Raw genomic sequence first — 19,474 nt, 5'->3', positions numbered from 1 at the left:
GATTATGAGCTATTTCGCCATACACGCACGAACAGTTCGCGCAAATATTCGCCAAAAATTAAAATATTTTGATTTTTGGCGAACATTTGCGCGAACTGGCAAACACCACCATACACGACAGAAAAGGTCGCAGAAACGTGACATAACGGGAATGTTCGCGGAAATGTTCGTGTCGTGTATTTGGCACTTTAGTCACTTTTCTAAAAGTTATCGAAATTATCGTTTTCTTCATGCTAACTAAAGCGCCAAATACACGACACGAACATTTCCGCGAACATTCCGCAATCTTGTTCGCAGCTTTGGCCATACATCATACGAACTTTTGGCCGAACATTAGTTCTCTTTCAGACAGCGATGCATACGGACAACAATTGTGCTGCAGCAATATTGCTCGCTGGGGCAGATTAAAGTCGCATAATCATTATTCTTTTTAATTCTATTACAATAATCTTTGCTTTTTACTTGCCACAATGATGGCAAAGATTTATACATTTCAATAAATTCACTCAGAAATTTTTTATTGTCATTTTACTTTTCCGCGCACGTCTGTTCCGTTCAGAAATTACTACGATTATGAGCTATTTCGCCATACACGCACGAACAGTTCGCGCAAATATTCGCCAAAAATTAAAATATTTTGATTTTTGGCGAACATTTGCGCGAACTGGCAAACACCACCATACACGACAGAAAAGGTCGCAGAAACATGACATAACGGGAATGTTCGCGGAAATGTTCGTGTCGTGTATTTGGCGCTTAAAGTCTCCAATTTGTAGGAAAAATTAAAAGGAGCACAACGCGAATTGTATGGGAAGCTCAGCCAAAAATCCCTTCCGAGGTTTTCGCGCCTTACATTTATTATTTATAACTAAAGCATCGACTAACAGTAGAGGGCAACGAAAACATGTAAACAAAAGTCTGCGTTTTTGATGTTTTGTGGTATTTAGAATGGATTTTTCCCTTTTGCTCTGCAAAATATTCCCAGTTATCAATTAAACTGGCAGTTGTTCACTGTGTATTGCCAAAAACGAAAATTTCAAATGAAGCTACATACGTATGTGAAGAATTTTCCAGAAGAAGAAGAAATTAACCAGATAAATTCCGAATTAACCAAAGATGGTATAGGCGGTCTAAAAAATCTTTAGAAAAAGTAACAGAAATCGTATGAGTTTCTTTAGAGTTGGATACTATTTGAACATTTCTATGGAGTTCTATGACTTTTTATGATGTGGATACCGCGATTAAGGATAAACCATATTAAAGCTTAGCAATACCGAGGCATTTTGTGCCACCTATAACCTTGGAACACCCCTTTTTCAAATTAAATAAAGTTCAACCATACACACGTTAAACCATTTAAATGACATACAAATGTTATCGACAATATTTATAGTTGTATTTTCCTCACTCTTTTACTACCTCGTTCAAATTCGTCTTTCGTTTACTTACCTGTAGCCTTCTTCCATATAATGCTGGGCGTTGGCACTCCTTGCGCCTGACAATGCATCATGATATGGCGATTACGTTCCACATTTGCATCGGTCGGTTCAACAATCCAACGTGGTGGTACTGCAGAGCAAAAGCGTCCATTAACAGATACAGAGCGCAGAGCGTGGTCAAAGTGAAAAGGCGCAAAGGAGTTAAATACATGGCAGCATACAGACACACCAGACGAATGAAAAGAAAAATAAACAAAAAAAAACATATTTGTTGGCAATTAAATGGAGTGCATGTACCATTTGAATCTATAATACAATAAATCATAATTGAAATGAACAAAATGATATAAAACGACTACTGTTGTCATATACGTACATACATTTATACCATACAAATCTAAGGAACATAAAATAAAAACAAAATAAATTTTTTCTCTTAAACTTTATGATTTTTAAAATTAAACAATTAACTTTTGAATTCTTAATGGCACTTCGATAACATATCAATAATACTATTTAAAAATAAAATAATAATAATAGTTGTGAGGTTAAGTGATATTAAGAAAACTTTAGTCGATACCAAGTTGTAAGAATAAAGTTAGAAAAAAGTTGTTTAACTGATAGTTTTAAGATACTTTATTGGAATATGGTACGAAAAGTGTTAAGGAAACCAAATTCTAAGTAATTTAAGGCATTTCTTCGATAAATTTATTTTTATGTATTTGAACTTGAAAAAAAAAAAAAAATACCGTGATAAATATTAAAAAAAATATATATTTATGCATGGGTTAAGGAATAAACAAGAATGTTTGTAAAAAATAATAATAAGAAATTGACTTATCTATGCAACTAAAGCTCACAAAATGATTAAAACAATTAAATATGACTAAATGAAATGTTGATGTTCTTTATAAGTAGAGTTGGGTGATGATTCTCTACGATTAACTTAAACTAAGCTTCACTTTTATTTAAATTTACTAAGTTTCTTATCTTTCCTTAGATTCAACAAACAACAAACACCCACAGTAATCGAAATTTTCTGTAATTGTTATTTATTCAATTGCAATTGTGGTGCCAAAGACTTTTGCCGGGGTTTTCAGCAGTTGGTTAACCTAAGCTTAAACTAAATTTGCTTAAAATCAAACTTTAGTCAATTTTAAACTCAGATTGAGCTACAGATCAGTTTTTTCAGTAACAGTTTAAAGCCATCGTTGGGGAAGAATTTTTTGTACGCCATATCTAGAATAGAGATGCTATCAACAGCTCTGTACATCGTCGGAAATTTATTCGGCATTCACATACATGTCGTGTGAGCGCAGCAACTAAAAGCCCCATCACACAAGCAGTTTTTCATATAGATGCGTTTTACTCAATCTTATGCATGATGAGTAGATTGCACGTATTTTTATGGAGAAAGGTAAATTGAGCGACTCTGGCGCCATCTGACATGGAAAAGCAGCCAAATCCCAAATTTTTCATATAGATGCGTTTAATACAAGCTTATGCATTCCAATAACATCGCCACAATCAGCCAAGATTTTGCGTTTGTAAATATGAAGGAACTTCAGATTTAGCAATTGAAGTTTATTACGCCTTGCCCATTCACATACAAAATTTCGAGAAGCATTGTTATAAACATTCTCCCTATTCAACAAAAATACTTCCTAATGTATTTTGTGTTGTAATCGATTCGTATATTGCAGTTTTTATTAGCGAAAAATGTTAGAAAATTTACCAACCAGTGGGAAAAATAATTTCATTTGCAAAGTGTGGCAACACCCTTATCCAAAGCAAATGTCTAATTCTTCTTCTTATGCTATGCTTGCAACAAAATTTGGGAGTGGGCTACTTTTCAATATCAGATGGCGACAGTGTCGCTCATTCTACCGCTCTCCATAAAAATACGTGCAATCTACTCATAATGCATAAGCTTGTGTTAAACACATCTATATGAAAAACTGCTTAAGTGTCGGGGCTTTCATGCAAGGCTCAAAACCAAAATTTTTTTCTCCATTCTCTAGTACACGCATACTACTACAAAAAATTGGTACTTGCAGCTCTGTTGACATTGTGCACAGCTACATTTTGTCTACCCAACATGGAAAATATATTTTTCCAGCCTTTATTAAATATATGGTATCTAGTTCTGAAGTTGATAACCAATATTATTCTCTAATTACTCTCCAACCTGATAATTCCCAAGTTGATGTCGAACATCGTTCTACAACCACTATCCCACTTTTTCGAAATCTTGTAAAATTAATTGTTCTCAAGTTGATCTTCAATATCATTCCCAATTTGTTCTCCATTCTTATAGAGATTTTGAGAAATTTTTGTTCTCAAATGAATACCCAGCACATTTCTCCACTTAATGTCCTGCATAGGATATGGAATTGTGGTGGAGTTGAAAACAAATCGTCCCCAAGGTGGCGCCACCAAATCCAGCAGCTGTGTATTGTGACAAATATACAAGTGGTTGGTGGCATTAATGAATCGTTATAAATAACAAATAATTTATAATTGTTTTATTTTAATTTAATGTGCCTTATTAGAAAATCAAACTTGAGTGCAACTTTAGGATCTGGATCAACTTTATGAATTATGTTTTGCTGAAAATAAAAAGAAACGTTCACAAAAGTTGAAGACACTGATAGAACTATTAACATTTAAATAGTTTCGCACGTAAACAAATTATTTATGTAATTTCCTTACATTTTCTTCAAGTTGTTTACTTTTTCCGTGTTTTTGCTTTTAAATATGGCGAAATCTTTTATGTATACACATATGTACACATATTAATTTCAGTCCTACCATGGCTCAACTATATGGTTGGCTTATCTCATCAGCTGATTTTATTTTTTTCATATTTCACTGGAGTAGGGATTGTCAGAAGAAGATGTCAAACTCAAACGGAAACCAACAAATTGACAACACTTTCTTACTACACACAAAAGCTGCTAAGTTTTATGTTTTCATTCCATTACATTCGCCTAACACCCACACGCTGATTTTGACAATCTTAACAAAGGTATATTGTTGCTGTAGAGATGAGCCAACCATATAGTTGAGCCATGAGTGCTACCAACTCAAAAGTAGTTAGCTGTCAAAAAATCTACTACAGAAAACGAAACAAATAGAACTGCTATACGGATCAGAAATGGAACGAGAAAAATATCAATATCACAACGTTGTTGTTGCATTTGCATGTTAAATTTCTATTCATATCTGGTTCACGCGTCATTGGAACTTTACTAATATTACATTCATGTTGCCATATAAACTCGAATCTGTGACCCATTTTGGAGTTTAAATGTCAATCAAAATGCTAAGATTTATGGAATCAGTATATACAAATTTTACATTACGAATACTTTATATCTAATCGTATTATAATCGTAATTCTTATAACCCATCTCTATTTATAACTGAATTTTTTTTTTTAATTTTTTTTTTTTTTTTTTGATTTTTTATTTTAAGTATTGGTTTGAATAGAAGCTCACCTAACTGTGTGTGCAAAGATTTTTAAGTTAATTTTACATGGTCTTCGATTTTTTTTTTTTTCGTAAATGCTCATCGATATTGTTTCATTTTTTATATTACCTTTGTTTGATAGTAGAAACCTATTAATTAATTTAATTATCATAAGGCTAGTTTTGCACTTTGTATAAGATTTTGCTTTATTATTATTTTTAAATATCGTTGTGTTGGGGCATATAATTTTTCGATATATTGGTTCTTCTTTGAGGTATACACATACATACTTTGTGTTTGTCTATCAGTGGAGGAAAAAAAAATTTTGGAGAATGGGGGACATTCACATATTCATAAATGGATTGATGCTGAAGGGCCTCGCCAATGCCCAAAACAAGATTATGTTCAAAGCCAGGTTGAATATTAAAATATCCATAAAATCATCATGTTTTAATAGAGAGACGGCATGCCTACAGTGCTTAACAACTTTTTCCTACCGCTGCTTTAGAAAAAACTCTATACCATCGATAACAAAAAAACTCCTGCAGCTATGCGCGAAGAATGCACGAAAGGGGTGTACGAATATTGTATTAAATTGACGAGGAGGGCAAGTCGTCTATTCAAAAAGAAAGCAGTGAGTGTATAGTGCTTGCACTAGCCAATAGAAACAATGCTGGAAAGTTTTACGAAAAAATTGGGCGAAACACGGAAGGTTTCAACCCATAAGCGAATTCAGATAAGAACAAAAACAGTGAACTAGTAACGTATGACTACGGAGTTTCTAGATTATACAGGGAGCACTTCTATCTATCTCCTTTGGATATTTTCAGGGAAACTGTTTCACGTAAAAACTTGGGATTTTGGGCTCAGGAAAAAAAGTTCCACTTAGCATACCCAAAAAAATAATTTTCGAGCCTGCAAAATTTGACTTTTTTTTCTTTAATTTTTAAGGTTGATTTTAAAATTTTCATATATACCCTGTCCAACTCAAAATTGTCCGCTAAAAACCCAGGCGGTAACAGTTTTTTGAAAAAAAAATATTTTTTGGGTTTTGAGGAGGGTTTTGGTGTAAAAATTTCGATTGTTAAATAAGAGGGTTTTCAATATTTCTGCCTCATTTTAACAGCTAGCAACATCAAATTTTACCACAAGCTTACGTATTGGGCATAGATAGTTGTCTGAAAAAATCTTCAAGATCGGACATATTTATATTAAAAATCGATTTCGAAAAAAATGATGACAATCCTCCTACCTGAACAGTCGGTTGTATGGGATTTTTGTTTGCGTTCAAACAAACGGACAGACGGACATGGCTAAATCAACTTAGCTGGTCCCCTGATCATTTTGGTATACTTGTTGGTGGGTCTAATGGAAACATATATACAAAAAATGATTTGGAGCTTTGAAAATGAAAAAAATCGATTTCGACCAAAACAAGTCCCAAAAACCAAAAAAAAAAAAATTTGTTTTTAAACTGTTAATGCCAACGTTTTTATCGCATAATTTAAGTGGGATGGGAACTATGAGGCAAATTCGTTTTCATTGGTCACACTTTTGCACGTTTCTGAAAAAACCCTAAAAAAAAATGGCGAAAAAATTAATTTTTTCACCAAAACACTCCTCAAAACCCAAAAAATATTGTTTTTTTTTTTTTCAAAAAACTGTTATCGCCAAAATTTTTAGCGGACAGATTTGAGTCGGACAGGGTGTACATGAAAAATTTTTAAGTAGGTCATGAAAAAAACCTTAAAAATGAAAGAAAAAAAGTCAAAAAGCTCAAATTGTGCAGGCTCGAAAATTATTTTTTTGGGTATGCTTAGGGGAACTTTTTTTTCCTGAGCCCAAAATCTATCGAAAAATCGATGGCGCGATATAGGTTAATAAATCGACCCAGCTTAATGAGGATAGTGAAAAAGGACTCGCTTGCTATGCCATAACATTCGAATGGGTTGAAAATCTCCATTTCAGAGAGAAAGCTAATTTCTTAGAAAAAGCCAGTTAAGGATATTTTGCTCCCGACTGGTGACAGTCAGTGCGAAATATTGATGTTGGCGTGACTTTAAGGCACAAATAAGGTCATATGCAAAGTATTTCATAGAAAGGATTTTGAATACCTTGTGTCGTAGGACACGTTTTTAATATTAATGATATATGAGGGGTTTATCTCCAACGCGAATGAGACGGGATAGTCTTGTTTACTAGGACATATAAGCTCCCAAATTGGACTAGCCTGAGCTAGGAGGTGTGACCCTGCAGGAGAAACCTTGTACAAAATATCTAGGAATCATTCTAGACAGTAAAACGTCGTAGAAGCTCAGCGCAGAGGAGAGGGTGTACCTCGACGGCACTTTGCGCATGTAAAAGAATGATGGGATGTACGTTGGGCTTATCGCATTCTCTCTCATTGGACATTTACAGCGCTTATAAAGCATATTCTATACTGTGGAGTTTTTGTTTATTGGGCCCACTAGTAGTGGCTTAGTAAAAAAAAAAAAATAAATGTAAGGCGCGATAACCTCCGAAGAGATCTAAGGCCGAGCTTCTCTTCCAATTTGCGTCGTGCTCCTCTTGATTTTTCCCTACAAATTGGCCGGACGGGACCTACATGTTTTATGCCGACTCCGAGCGGCATCTGCAAGGCAGATGAGTTTTCACTGAGAGCTTTTCATGGGAGTGGGCTTAGTATAACCCCTGAAAACAAACCCGATGGCTACACTGTTCGTCGCTCTGCACATTACACCTGTAGACAATGTTGCGAATGGCCTTGGGGCAGCTTGGGTGCTGACCACACTGCCATAGTAGTATAGCGTCATCAAATTTTCTATGTACTTAGTTCCATACTTGCTTTTCGATGGGTCCCTTCGAGCCACAATAGAAGTGGAAGCTTGGCGCAAAGTCGAACGGCAGGCGAAGCGATACACTTGTATATCGATGGTTACAAAGTAATAAAATGGGGAAAATATTCTATATATCCAAAAAACAAACAAATCCTATAAGCTAACAGACCACTGTAGTGGTTTTCAGGTGTAAGTACTTAGTAGCCATGATCACATGAAAAACTCTTTAAAAATGTGAGGTCCAGCCAGCTCAATCTACCCAAGAGCCCATCTCAGAAGAAAAAGTTCAATTTCATTTAACTTCAATAAAAAAGATTGCTGTTTAAATTCTACCTAATTTTTTTATGTTGCTCATGCTCTTAATTACAATTGGCAGTGAACAGCACCATTAGCGCCATATCAAAATTCGCATTACGCGTAGCTTCCGCCCTTTAAATACAAGGGTTTGATGACGTCATTGTATATCTAACTTTATTTATTTCCGCATATTTGTTTGTATTTAAGTGTAGGTGGCACTAAGCTAAATCAATGCATAATTATCTGAAAATATTATTTTGTTTGAATCACCTAGAAAGTAACTCGTCACCTGACTTCTGACGTCACATACTACAAAATGTATGTTAAGCATTTACGCTACTTTTTTCACTTATGCAGAGAATTTTATGTGAGAAGTGATGTTTTAGCCAAGATATATAATTTATATATATATACATAAATATACATACATTGTGTCAAGAATATGAGTAGTATCGTGCTTATAAATATTTATTTATTTATTTATCTTTCATTTATATTTCGTCGCTTTTACTTTTTTCACTTAGTTACCATAGCTGTACACCCTACCCAAACTTTTATTTAATTTAATATTTATTTTTTTTTTTTTTATTTTTTGGATGGATAAGCAGGAATTTAAATTACGCATGCAGTAAATAATCTTCTTTTCTCGAATTTATAGTCAATTTGCAATACGTAACCGAGTTTTAAATGAAATTAAAATATAAATTAAAAAATAATTAAATTTGATCACCATCGTAACGCTGCAAATAAAAATACAAGAATTGCCAGCTTAAATGTGTAAAAATAAATGCTTCAAAAATCAAACTATAAAAAATGTAAAGAGATACGAGTTGACAATGTTGATAAAATTCTAAATATTCAGCTTGTTTTTTTTTTCTTCCGCCGGCTTTTTCTACAACATTTACTAATAAATAAACACTAAATATTAGCTCTTTTCAGAGTAGCGCATTAGAGCAGGTATAGTTTTCCTGTTAGCGAATATACAGTTATGTTCTACAAAATATAGCCACGCACTTCAAGAATCATTCAGATGACAATATGACATATTCGGTAGTTAAGTTAGGTTGAATTGGCCGGTCCGTGGGGACCTAATATAGACTGAATGAGTCCGCAGTGTTACCAGAAGTTTGTTTTAAGGACCAAACCGAAAAACCCTATCAAAAACCAGCACCTATGTTATAAAATAACTCCATCCTCTTAGCAAATACTAGAAGCTTCCTAGGTCTTAAGCCACTTGCTGCTTCTAGATCTGGCAGCTGTATCACTCCTATTAGTTGGAGTCTTAGCCTGACAAGCGCAGGGCATGAGCACAAAACGTGCTCGATCGTTTCCTCCTCACTGGCCAAGCCTAATTTGAAGGCATGTGACGCCAGAAAGCAGTGTCTAGTCAGAATAAATATTATGAGTCTACAGTCCTCTCTTTTTAATGATATAAGCAACTTTTTTAGTCTAAGATTGTAAGATCTACACATAATCTTGCACACTTTACAGCCCCGCGCTTGAACCCACATTAATGCGATACATATAGCATATACCGTAATCCCGAGAATTTAAATTGGTTTAATAGTATTAATTTTAGCTCAACATGTTTTCGAATCTATTATTTAAGCTATCTGCCGAGAAATGCGAGGACCTACAATGTACTAGTTCTTGGTAGGATTCACCATACATATATGAGTCCTTTTCTTGTCTCCCAAGTAAAAATATGTATTGCCAAAACGTGAATATATAGTTATAAATACATAAATATGAATGGAAGAGGAAAGAGATATGCTATTTTTTACACGGTCATGATGTTTATCATAGCACTGGGATTTTGTATTTGGGGATTTTGATTTTGGGGATTTTGAATTTGGGGATTATGTAATTGGGATTTTTTTTTTACCTGGGGATTCTGTGTTTGGGGATTTAGGGGCACTCACGTATTATACCCCTCGAATAGCTGTATGGCTTCACTCAGTGCAAAGTTCTGAATAACCTAATATTGTATGAGCATGATTCGCAAAAATTACTCAATTTACATAATACGAAAGGGTTTTAAGTAAAACCACGTTATGATTTCTGTGAATATCTGAGCGGTATAGCGAGCTTATACCCATGAGTCAACGAGAAAAAATAGCAAAGAACTCGTTCTGATAAAACAACATAGAACCTTTGTGCCGACCGCTAAAGTTGTCAGGCATTAGAATAATAGAAAAGATGTGTAGTTACTGAATTCTCTCTCACCCTCAGATATTCGAGCAATAACAATGATGTTCCTCTTAGGAACTAGCGTTCATTCATAGCTCAGCAGTCAGCATTAATAATGGATACACGACTTTGCATTACATTCAAATCAACTGTCTTGCATTTACTTCTATTCAGTCACATAACTGGACACGACCAGAGAAAAAACATTTCTTCTGGCTTTATTTTAATTAACACCAAGCGCAAAACTCTGCAGCAAATTTCAAATTTTTGAAGCAATGTTTCATGGTGTTTCATCAGTTAAATAGATGAACGAACATTGAGCCTACAAATATGCATTGTCAACGTCTGAGTCCACATGTTCAGTGTTTTTATTTTTAATACCTTTCATGAACATGAAATGGTATATTAACTTTGGTCCGATGTTTATAACGTTGAGAAATATAGAAGATAGACTCATCATTAAATATACCGAATTGATCAGGGCGACGAACTGAGTTGATATAGCCATGTCCGTCTGTCCATCAGTCTGTCTGTTTGAACGCAAACTAGTCCCTCAAATTTTGAAATACCTCAATGAAATTTGGCACAAGGATGTATTTTTGTATTATATTAGACATTTGTCGGATCCGGTAGGATCGGATAACTATAACATATATCTTCCATACAACCGATCGTTCAGATAAAACGATTTTGGTCATTCCTGCCGCAATTTAGAAAGTATAAACGTGAAACTCGGTGATATATATTCCAATATATCATAGAAGATATCCTGAAAAAATCACTTTGATCGGAGCTATATATAGTTATATCCCATACAACCGATCGTTCAGATAGAAAGATTTTTGGCCATTTCTCCCTTAATTTCCAATATTAAAACGTTAAACTGGGTGATATTTATTCTAAAATATCATAGAAGAATTCATGAAAAAATCATTTCGATCGGAGCTATATATCGGAGCCATACAACCGATCGTTCAGATAAGGGGGTTCTTTGCCATTTTTTTTTTTTATTTATCTTAGAATCGTTTAGGTATGTACATCTGTTCACTATATATTTCTTATCTTATACAGCGCATTATTTGGAGATTACGAATGGGATAAGTTTATTTTTCAGCCCCATTCGTTAAAAGTATGAAGTCTTCGGCACAGCCGGAGACAGTCCCGTTCTTACTTGTTTTATTTATAATATTTTGATAGCGCGTGGATTTATTTTATGGAAAATCACTGTATATATGTATGTATGTACTAGTTATACACAATTAATTTTAAATTAGCTATTATATTGGATTATTGAAGCATTTTTTTCTTATGTACGAGCAGCTTTGCGTGGCTACAAAAGCGTTCAATAGCGAAACTAAACATGTATAATAAATAATAAAAATAATGTTTACACAATACATTTTAATTTTGATAAATAAAGCAAATAGAATTTACAAAAAAATTATTTAATTTTCTAAATTAAATATTAAGTACAATGATTATGAATTTTGAAACAGCCTTTTATACTTGTAGATTGGGTAGAGTAAAGCTTTTTGTAGATTTTATTTTCTATATTCAAAGCTTTAGTAGGTAGCGCTTAGGTTAAGCAAACAAAAAAATCATTGCACACAGCAGCCTTAAAAATTTAAATTTATTTGCAGTTTATGTATTCAGGTTAAAACTTGTTGAGGAATTTTTGTATTAAAACATAAAAGTTTAATTAAAAAAAATGTTATGTAAAATCATTTAAAGCAAAGCACGCAAATCTGCTGCATATATTATGTATTTATATAATTTGATTGTTAAGCAAACAAAATATTATAAGAAGCAATTTAAAACGTGATCAGGCATGCGCATAAACATTAAATATCTATAATTATGTACATAAATGGAAGCATGCAGGGATGTCATTTTATCATAAAAAGTTGAAATTGGGAAATCAATAAAAACCACAAGGAATTCCATTGAGCTATAATTTGTATACCTTATACGCAGCTGATAAGCCGATGATAATGCATTAAATGGTAGTAAAAATTCCGATAAGCGGCGCCAAGTTATTAAATTCAGGTTTTTACTCCCTTTATATTAGCTTCATTTCATGTTTTCCGCGAGTTTCAGTTTGAAATTGCGGTTTTCTGCAACATTGAGAGTCTTCCAGTGGAGTGTTATAAAGCTTTCGATTTGTTATCGGAAAATTATCAATGATTTACGAAAAACGTATCGATATGTTATCAAAAGGCCGAAGGTTTGCTATCTATTTGTTAACTATTTGTTATCGAAATAATGTTAGTTTCATTTTGAAAAGATATCGAATTTGTATTGAAAATGTATCGACAATTATCAAAAAGTTATCGAATTGTTCTCGTTTATATTTCAATTATTTACAGGAGTATCGTCAGATCGTTATTGGGTGAGTTAACTGTTTATTAGCGACGACTCATCGGTTTGCTATAAAACAAAAGCCCATAAAACTTCCATATAAAATCGATAATACATCCCTAGTCCGCCGATCATAACTCGTTGAGAAAACCATAATAAGCCGATAACTCTAGGTAATTTAATCACGTACCCATGCGTGTTTACCCAGCGTACTTCACCAGTACTTGGTATTCACTCCTTTTTGTAATAACGCTAAACACACTGGTAATTTTTTTTTGTTTTTTAAGAATGTTAGCGCAATCCCTTAAATTTCTTATGTCAACAAAAACTCCATGACTACAATTTATCAATTATTGTGTGAAAGGCCAACATATCTCGGCGGTTGTTTAAAAAACTGTGTAACTCAGCAAATGAGTACCCCATGACATGAGGGGAAAAACATATCACTAGGCGGCGCAGGGATAGTGAAAATCAAAAAAAAAAATAGTTCGAATTTGGAATTTGGCGAGCAAGTCTTAAGTAACTTCCCGGTGTGCTAAGGACTTGAGACTTTCAACATTGCTTAAAGCTCTGGTAGTTTGGTTGGTTGTTTTCATGTCCGACCGGCGAAAACAAGGCCCGAGTAGTACTCTAGGCGTAATTTAAACACTATATCGTATAATCAATTAGTTATTATGTATTTTAAGTTACTGTACAATGAGCTTTTTTACTCGAACTATTTTGATACCTCTCTCAGATCGCACAACACAAATCCAAGCGTGTACTTCCGTTCATGAGTTCGGTACCTAATATTTGCCCAGGCTGGACAATTGCAGAGGAAATGGGTGACTGTTTCCTTGCAATCATCTAAGTTGCGTATGTCGGTGAAGGTGATTCCCATTCTTTCTGCATATTGGCCAAATAACTAAGGTAACATAAATGTCGTCCTACATATTTTTCCCGATTTTAGTAAATTCTCAATTTTTTTTTTTTTTTTTTTTTTTTGTTATTCGGCTATTGGGGAGGTCTTTAGTCCATAGACTACCAATTTTGAATAGCAGTTCTCTTGAAATAGGTAAGAATATCACTTATTCATGTAAAGCTGTCAGCGTAGGGTGATCTATATTCTATGTATATTCCTTTTAACTGTTACTTGTGTGAGGGTATTGGCCGCAGAGTTTGCTGCATTACACCACACACCATGTCGGCTGACAAATCCGTTCTCTAGGGTATCCTCACAGTAAAGTTCTTGTCAAAGTTCAATGAACGGGAAAGATAATCTCTAGTCGAATCTACAACGGGAAGCTTTTTTAGGATACCTCTATGGCCATACTGTTTCTCGTTCAATCATTTACAATCTCTGAGTTTGATGGCAGGGGTAGTAGCTGTAAGGCGTATGTGGAATTCCAGTGCGACCTGGTTAAGAATAACATATAACGATCCTTTTGGACACGAATAAAGTGCTCTTGTTAGCTCTGCATAGAGTTTTGAAGTTTTTTACGCCTTCTCTACTCTTCTTTCAATGCAGAAATCCAGTTAAGTTTGTTGTCTTTTTTTCTTCTATTGCTGAAAAGTAGCAGTTCTGTCTTGCTTGGGTTAACAATAAGGACGCTCTCAAAATTCAACAGACTTCCATGCAATGCAATGCACTGCGTAGTCTAATCAATTACACGCAAATCTCGTTGACCGGATGTTGTTTGGGAGTGTAATGTTGCTGTGCCCTGCTGTGTTATGCAAGTATAATTGGCCCTTAAAACGTAGTTGAGAAGCCAATAACAATGTATTAAACGAAAGAAATAATTTTGATAGGTGGCGGCAGGGTTGATTTATTAAGAAACTTCGTACTATATGGCGAGATCTTGCGATGAAGTTTTATGAAACTTTCATTGAAGTACAATCTTGAAAACTTACACATATTTCATAGGAGCGGAACTATGCACTGGTCCAAAAAATTTGAAATTTTATACCGATTAAACATTTTGCGATATATTTAAAAAAAAAATACCGACGAGGCAAAGACTTGAAATTCAAAAAATGTTTCGGAGTTAAATAGCATCTTAACATGTATGACAAAAAATTTCACTAGGTATTTCAACGGTCTAAATATTACTGAAAAATCGAATAGAATCTTGCTATAAGTTTTTAAGGGAGTTCCCATTTAGCTGCAAACTTAACATCTGATTCGTATCTGATATATAATGCGTTATATAAAGGGAAAAGTTCTCTGATGAAATCCGTGTAATTTTCTAAATGTTTTAGTGAATAACACTTTTTTTTGGGTAATTTATAATATATATTGCATGCAGGTATAAAAACTCTGAAAACTAAATAAAGAAATTTCATCCCAATGGAATAGTGAAGACATAACGAATCAAAATGGGTGAGCAGGTCATACAATAGGCAAATAAAGAATAATGCTAATAATAAAATTCATACAAATATATGCACAAAAGTTCTAACTAATGCAGGAATAATAACTGTACAAATACTGCGAAGCTTTAAATAATAATATTGAAAATAAAGCAACAAAGTTCCGTAAGTTTAGCGCGAAATTTAAGCAGGATATATCAAATTTTTTAAGAGCGCCTTTTTTATAATAAATAATTTTGCGGTAGTCACCGAACATAGCGTGGAAGTATGCACATGTAAAAAATTAAAATTGTTTATGAACCGCTGTTTTTGAAAATAGTATAAGTATACTTTTAAAATAATTTTTTATCGACGGGGTATATATGACTTTTCCATTTCTAATCGATGTGTTATAAACTTAATATTGATGATAAAGGCTATAGATGCGTTATTTCGGATTTATCGATTTTTTACCGTTAATTTGTCGATTTATCATCGAAAACTTCTCTATTATTTATCGATGTGTTATCAACGAAGTATGGTCTTATTATCTAAAATTTATCGATTTTTTATCAGAGTGTTATCAATTTGTTATCGGCGTATTCCATTCCATTTTTTATCGAAAAGTTGTCGATTAGTTTTTCAAATGCTACCATATCGCTATCGAAGATTCATGGTTTGTTATGAAACGGATAACAAGCCCATAAGAAATAAATTATAAGCCGATAACAAACCGATAACTCAACTATAATTTCGATATCGATAATAAGCCTATAATAAAATAGTAACTTATCGGTATTGGTTGTTACCGCTAAGAAGCCAACGAAACTCTTTTTGAATAGCAGAATATAATGCTTTTTCGACTGGTTTAACTTCAACCTGTGGGCGAGCTTTATTTAATGTAAAGAGATTTATTCTCTTGACACATCGAACTTTACGTGTAATTGGTAGTCGCGCCTTTTATTTTGTTTTTTTTTTTTTTTTGTACTTACACTACTTTCAAAAAAAGGGTTCATTTGTCAATAATACATAGCGCAGTTTTGAAGCAAATACCACACGACTCTTATGGCAGGACTACGAATATGCGAATATAAGCAGGATTGTACAAAAGCACTTTTTTTTTGGGGTGAGGAGAAAAAGGTGGATTAAAACAGTATATGCATTTGCTACTTTAGAGGAGCAGTAGCAGCGATAAATAAGCCTTTGGAGTTGTAGTGCAAAATATGCTCTGCTACTGATCCGGCTCTGAAAATGAACAGAGCATAGCGCAGAGCCGTAGCTTAAGAAAGTGATACCATATCATATGCTGCACTACGAGCTACGTCTTGTTTTAGAGTGAAGAAAATAGCAAACTAAAAATTCCAAATGATGTTTGTAGTGGAGCGAGAGCAAAACTAAAAATGTATTGCTATTTTCGTTGTTGGAAGAACTTTCCTTTTCTCAAGCTATTAGAAGTGAGTGTCGCGATGCAATAAAGATAACAATAAAAACAAGAAGCTACAACGACAACTTTGTATAAGAGAAAATACAAAGTTCTGCAGAACAATGCCACTACAATTAGCATTCTTTTGAGCTTTTATTCTGCTATTAGCTCCGCTGTAAAATGCGACGTAGCTCGTGGTAGAGCATAAGAAATGCTCTAATTTTTTTTATGCTTAGGCTCTGCTCTATGCTCTGTTCATGTTAAGAGCCAGAGCAATAGCAAAAAAAACTCCAGAGTTATAAGGTATTTTCAATTACTGGATTTAAACATAAGCGATAGTTGTTTTTTTTTTTTTTTTGTTGCAGACAAAGTACGCGTAGAGAAAACATAAAAGATCGGATAGCAGGTTCTGTGTTACAGCGGATGCTAAGGCGATGAACAGAAAAAGCTGCACGTCGTAGAACAGCAAAAAGTCGTTTATTCCATGATGTGTTTCTTCGCATTTTATTTTGCTCAACTCTGTATATTAGAAAGTATGGATTATGTAATTGCGATTAAAAATCATTAAGGGAGTTCAGAATTTAGTGTATTCAATGTTGGGAATCTCGCTTTAGCGAACTAAAGCCAAGGCTCGTGAACAAATTTTTCGTTTTAAATTTTTTCTTTAATTTTTGTTTTGTTTTGATTGTTTTGTTTTGACTGAAGAAATAAAACGTAATGCAATAATAAAGGTGATATCAACAACATAACCTCACTTTTTCGCAGCTCTATTTGCCAGTATTTACGTATATTACAAAATTAATAAATTTTTAGTTACATTTAGCACTTAGTTTTCTGCAAAATTTTTACTTTATTCTGTTGGAAATACAAAGTTAAGTTAATCTTTTTTAAAATTTAATTGTATACATTTTACAAAAATAACATACTTGGTCTTGAAGGCAACAAATTATTATATTAATTATTTTCAGACCAGTAAAAGCAAACATAACGTTAATCCTTTTGTGGAAAAATTCTGATAGCAGCTTATATAATTACTAGAAGACCCGGCAGACATTATTCTGCCCTAAATTTGGCTTATCTGCATACATTTTAATAAGCTTTTTCCGTCTGAATCTGCCCTCCCCCCTCTTCACTTTTTCCTAATCCTTTTATTCACTCCTCCCTCCGTCTTTTTCGCTTCATCTATCTCCATCTTCGTCTCATTCTATCTCTTTCTCAATCTCCTCCTCTCTTTTCTCTTCTCTCAATTCCTTCTCATTCTTCTGCATCCCTTATTGCCTGTCCCAGAGGGTGGTATGTATTTTATTCCAGTCCCAGTCCCAGTCCTAATCCTAATCCCAGTCTCAGTCCGACTCTGGATAATATATTACTCTGTACTAAAGCACTCATCAGCAGCTTAAATTTGATGTCCATAATGTATAAACACTGTCTAGGCAATTCACTGCCCCATGTTTTGGCCTATATCTCGAGCCCCTAGTCACCCAGGCGTATGAAAATTACCCTCTACTAAAGCACTCGACCGACGCATCTCTTCAAACACCGGCGACCAACTAACACACATTTTAGCCTTTCTTTTTATATATGGGGTATTCCATCCCATTTCAACCAATTTTGAACCCGACCCCTTTAGAACTGGCTGAAAGCTTTTCTTCTTTTTCTAGCTTACGAAAGACGTTTTTCAGAATTTTCCAAATTTTTTCATCCATCTCAAAAAAAGTTATGAATTTTTAAAAAAACACCGTTTTTGTTTTCAAAATGCTATAACTTTTTAAAAATTGATCTTTTTGTTTAATTTGTTTTTAAATGTACTTTTCGGGAAAAATTCAAAAACATTTTTAAAGTTTTTTTTTTGTAATTTTTCAGTTTTTCGAGATTTTTCGAATTTCGCCCTTTTTTTTCTCATAAAAAACTTCAATCAATTCTGCAATCATCCCCACTAAGCCCAGTGTGGGCCGAGAATTTTTTTTTTTTTTATTTAATTGAAAAAAAAATTTTAAGTTTTATTTGTATTTTTTCCGAAAAGTACATTTAAAAACATGTTAAAAAAAAAAATGATCCCAAACGGTAAATTTTTGAAAAAGTTATAGCATTTTGAAAAAACACCGTTTTTCAAAATATTTAAAACTTATTTTGAGTTGGTTCAGTAGTTTAGGAGTCCATTGGCGCCAAACATAGTGACACGTGATTTTTATATATTAAGATTATATTTCTAAACGTGTAATAAAATCTACTCCAATCGTAGTAAAGTTGAAAGGCAGTTATGTATGATAGAAAACCCTCTAAAACATGCATGCCGAACTTTTCAGAATAAGGAAAAAACGCGATGAGAACACCCTAATACTCATTTCATCATGAATTAAACTATAATTTGTGATGTTGCATATTTGCCATGACGTAGCGAATGCGTAGCCGTGTATTTTGTTAGTGCATTGTAAAAAATATGCACACAAGTTTGCAATGCAAGGATGCTAAAGCATTTGCACAAAATCCTGAAAACCCTTTTATTGTTTTATTGTTTTAATATCATTTTAAACACGCTTATATAAGCTTCGCTTGTTTGTTTGTATAAATAAGAAGGAAAAAAAAAATGTTAGGGTAGTGCACCGATACCCGTCTTTAAAGTGATTTTGATATGTTTGCGTGTAATAAAACCAAGTGCTTATTTTATTTTAATCGCAACTACATACGCTAAAAGCATTTAGTATAGAATCTTAAAATAAACCAAAATTCATTATAATACAATATTTATTATTAAAAATTATAATTCTAAGAAGCATATGAAGCAGTGCAACAAATAGGTTACCTGGTGATCGGCCGTATAAAAACCCACAGCGTGAGAAAGCGACTTGAGGATGTATATTGTTTAAGAGGGATAAAGCAGGGATTTTAAGATTTTTGTTTTATTATATGCGTGTCTATAATTGTTATGCACTTTTTCTTCCTTTTTGCGTTATCAGCACTTCTTTACTTAACACTTTGTAAAAATTATTCACAGTTTTGTTAAAATGTCCTTTTTATATATGTAGTATTTTTTATAAAAATCAAAAAAAAAAAAAAAGTATAGAAATTTTTTCGAAATTATAATAAACAACACAAATATGTAAGAAGCTTTCTTGGTATACAAAAAAAAA

The 19,474-nt window shown here is 33.5% G+C and overlaps 1 protein-coding gene across 3 annotated transcripts in view; it reads right to left on the bottom strand.

Annotated features, from left to right (window-relative positions):
• Positions 1-19,474, bottom strand: part of Dscam2 (Down syndrome cell adhesion molecule 2) — a 392,154-nt gene that overhangs the window by 57,732 nt on the left and 314,948 nt on the right. For all 3 annotated transcript variants that reach the window (XM_067788438.1, XM_067788437.1, XM_067788436.1), the window contains exon 12: positions 1,450-1,569. In XM_067788438.1, the coding sequence (XP_067644539.1) occupies positions 1,450-1,569 (120 nt within the window). The remainder of the gene's footprint in view (positions 1-1,449; positions 1,570-19,474) is intronic.

The sequence above is a fragment of the Eurosta solidaginis genome, chromosome 5, assembly GCF_040869045.1.
Source record: "Eurosta solidaginis isolate ZX-2024a chromosome 5, ASM4086904v1, whole genome shotgun sequence".
In the NCBI taxonomy this organism is placed as follows: domain Eukaryota; kingdom Metazoa; phylum Arthropoda; class Insecta; order Diptera; family Tephritidae; genus Eurosta; species Eurosta solidaginis.
Note: the sequence above shows the minus strand (reverse complement) of the source record. Positions and strands in the feature narration are given on the sequence as shown.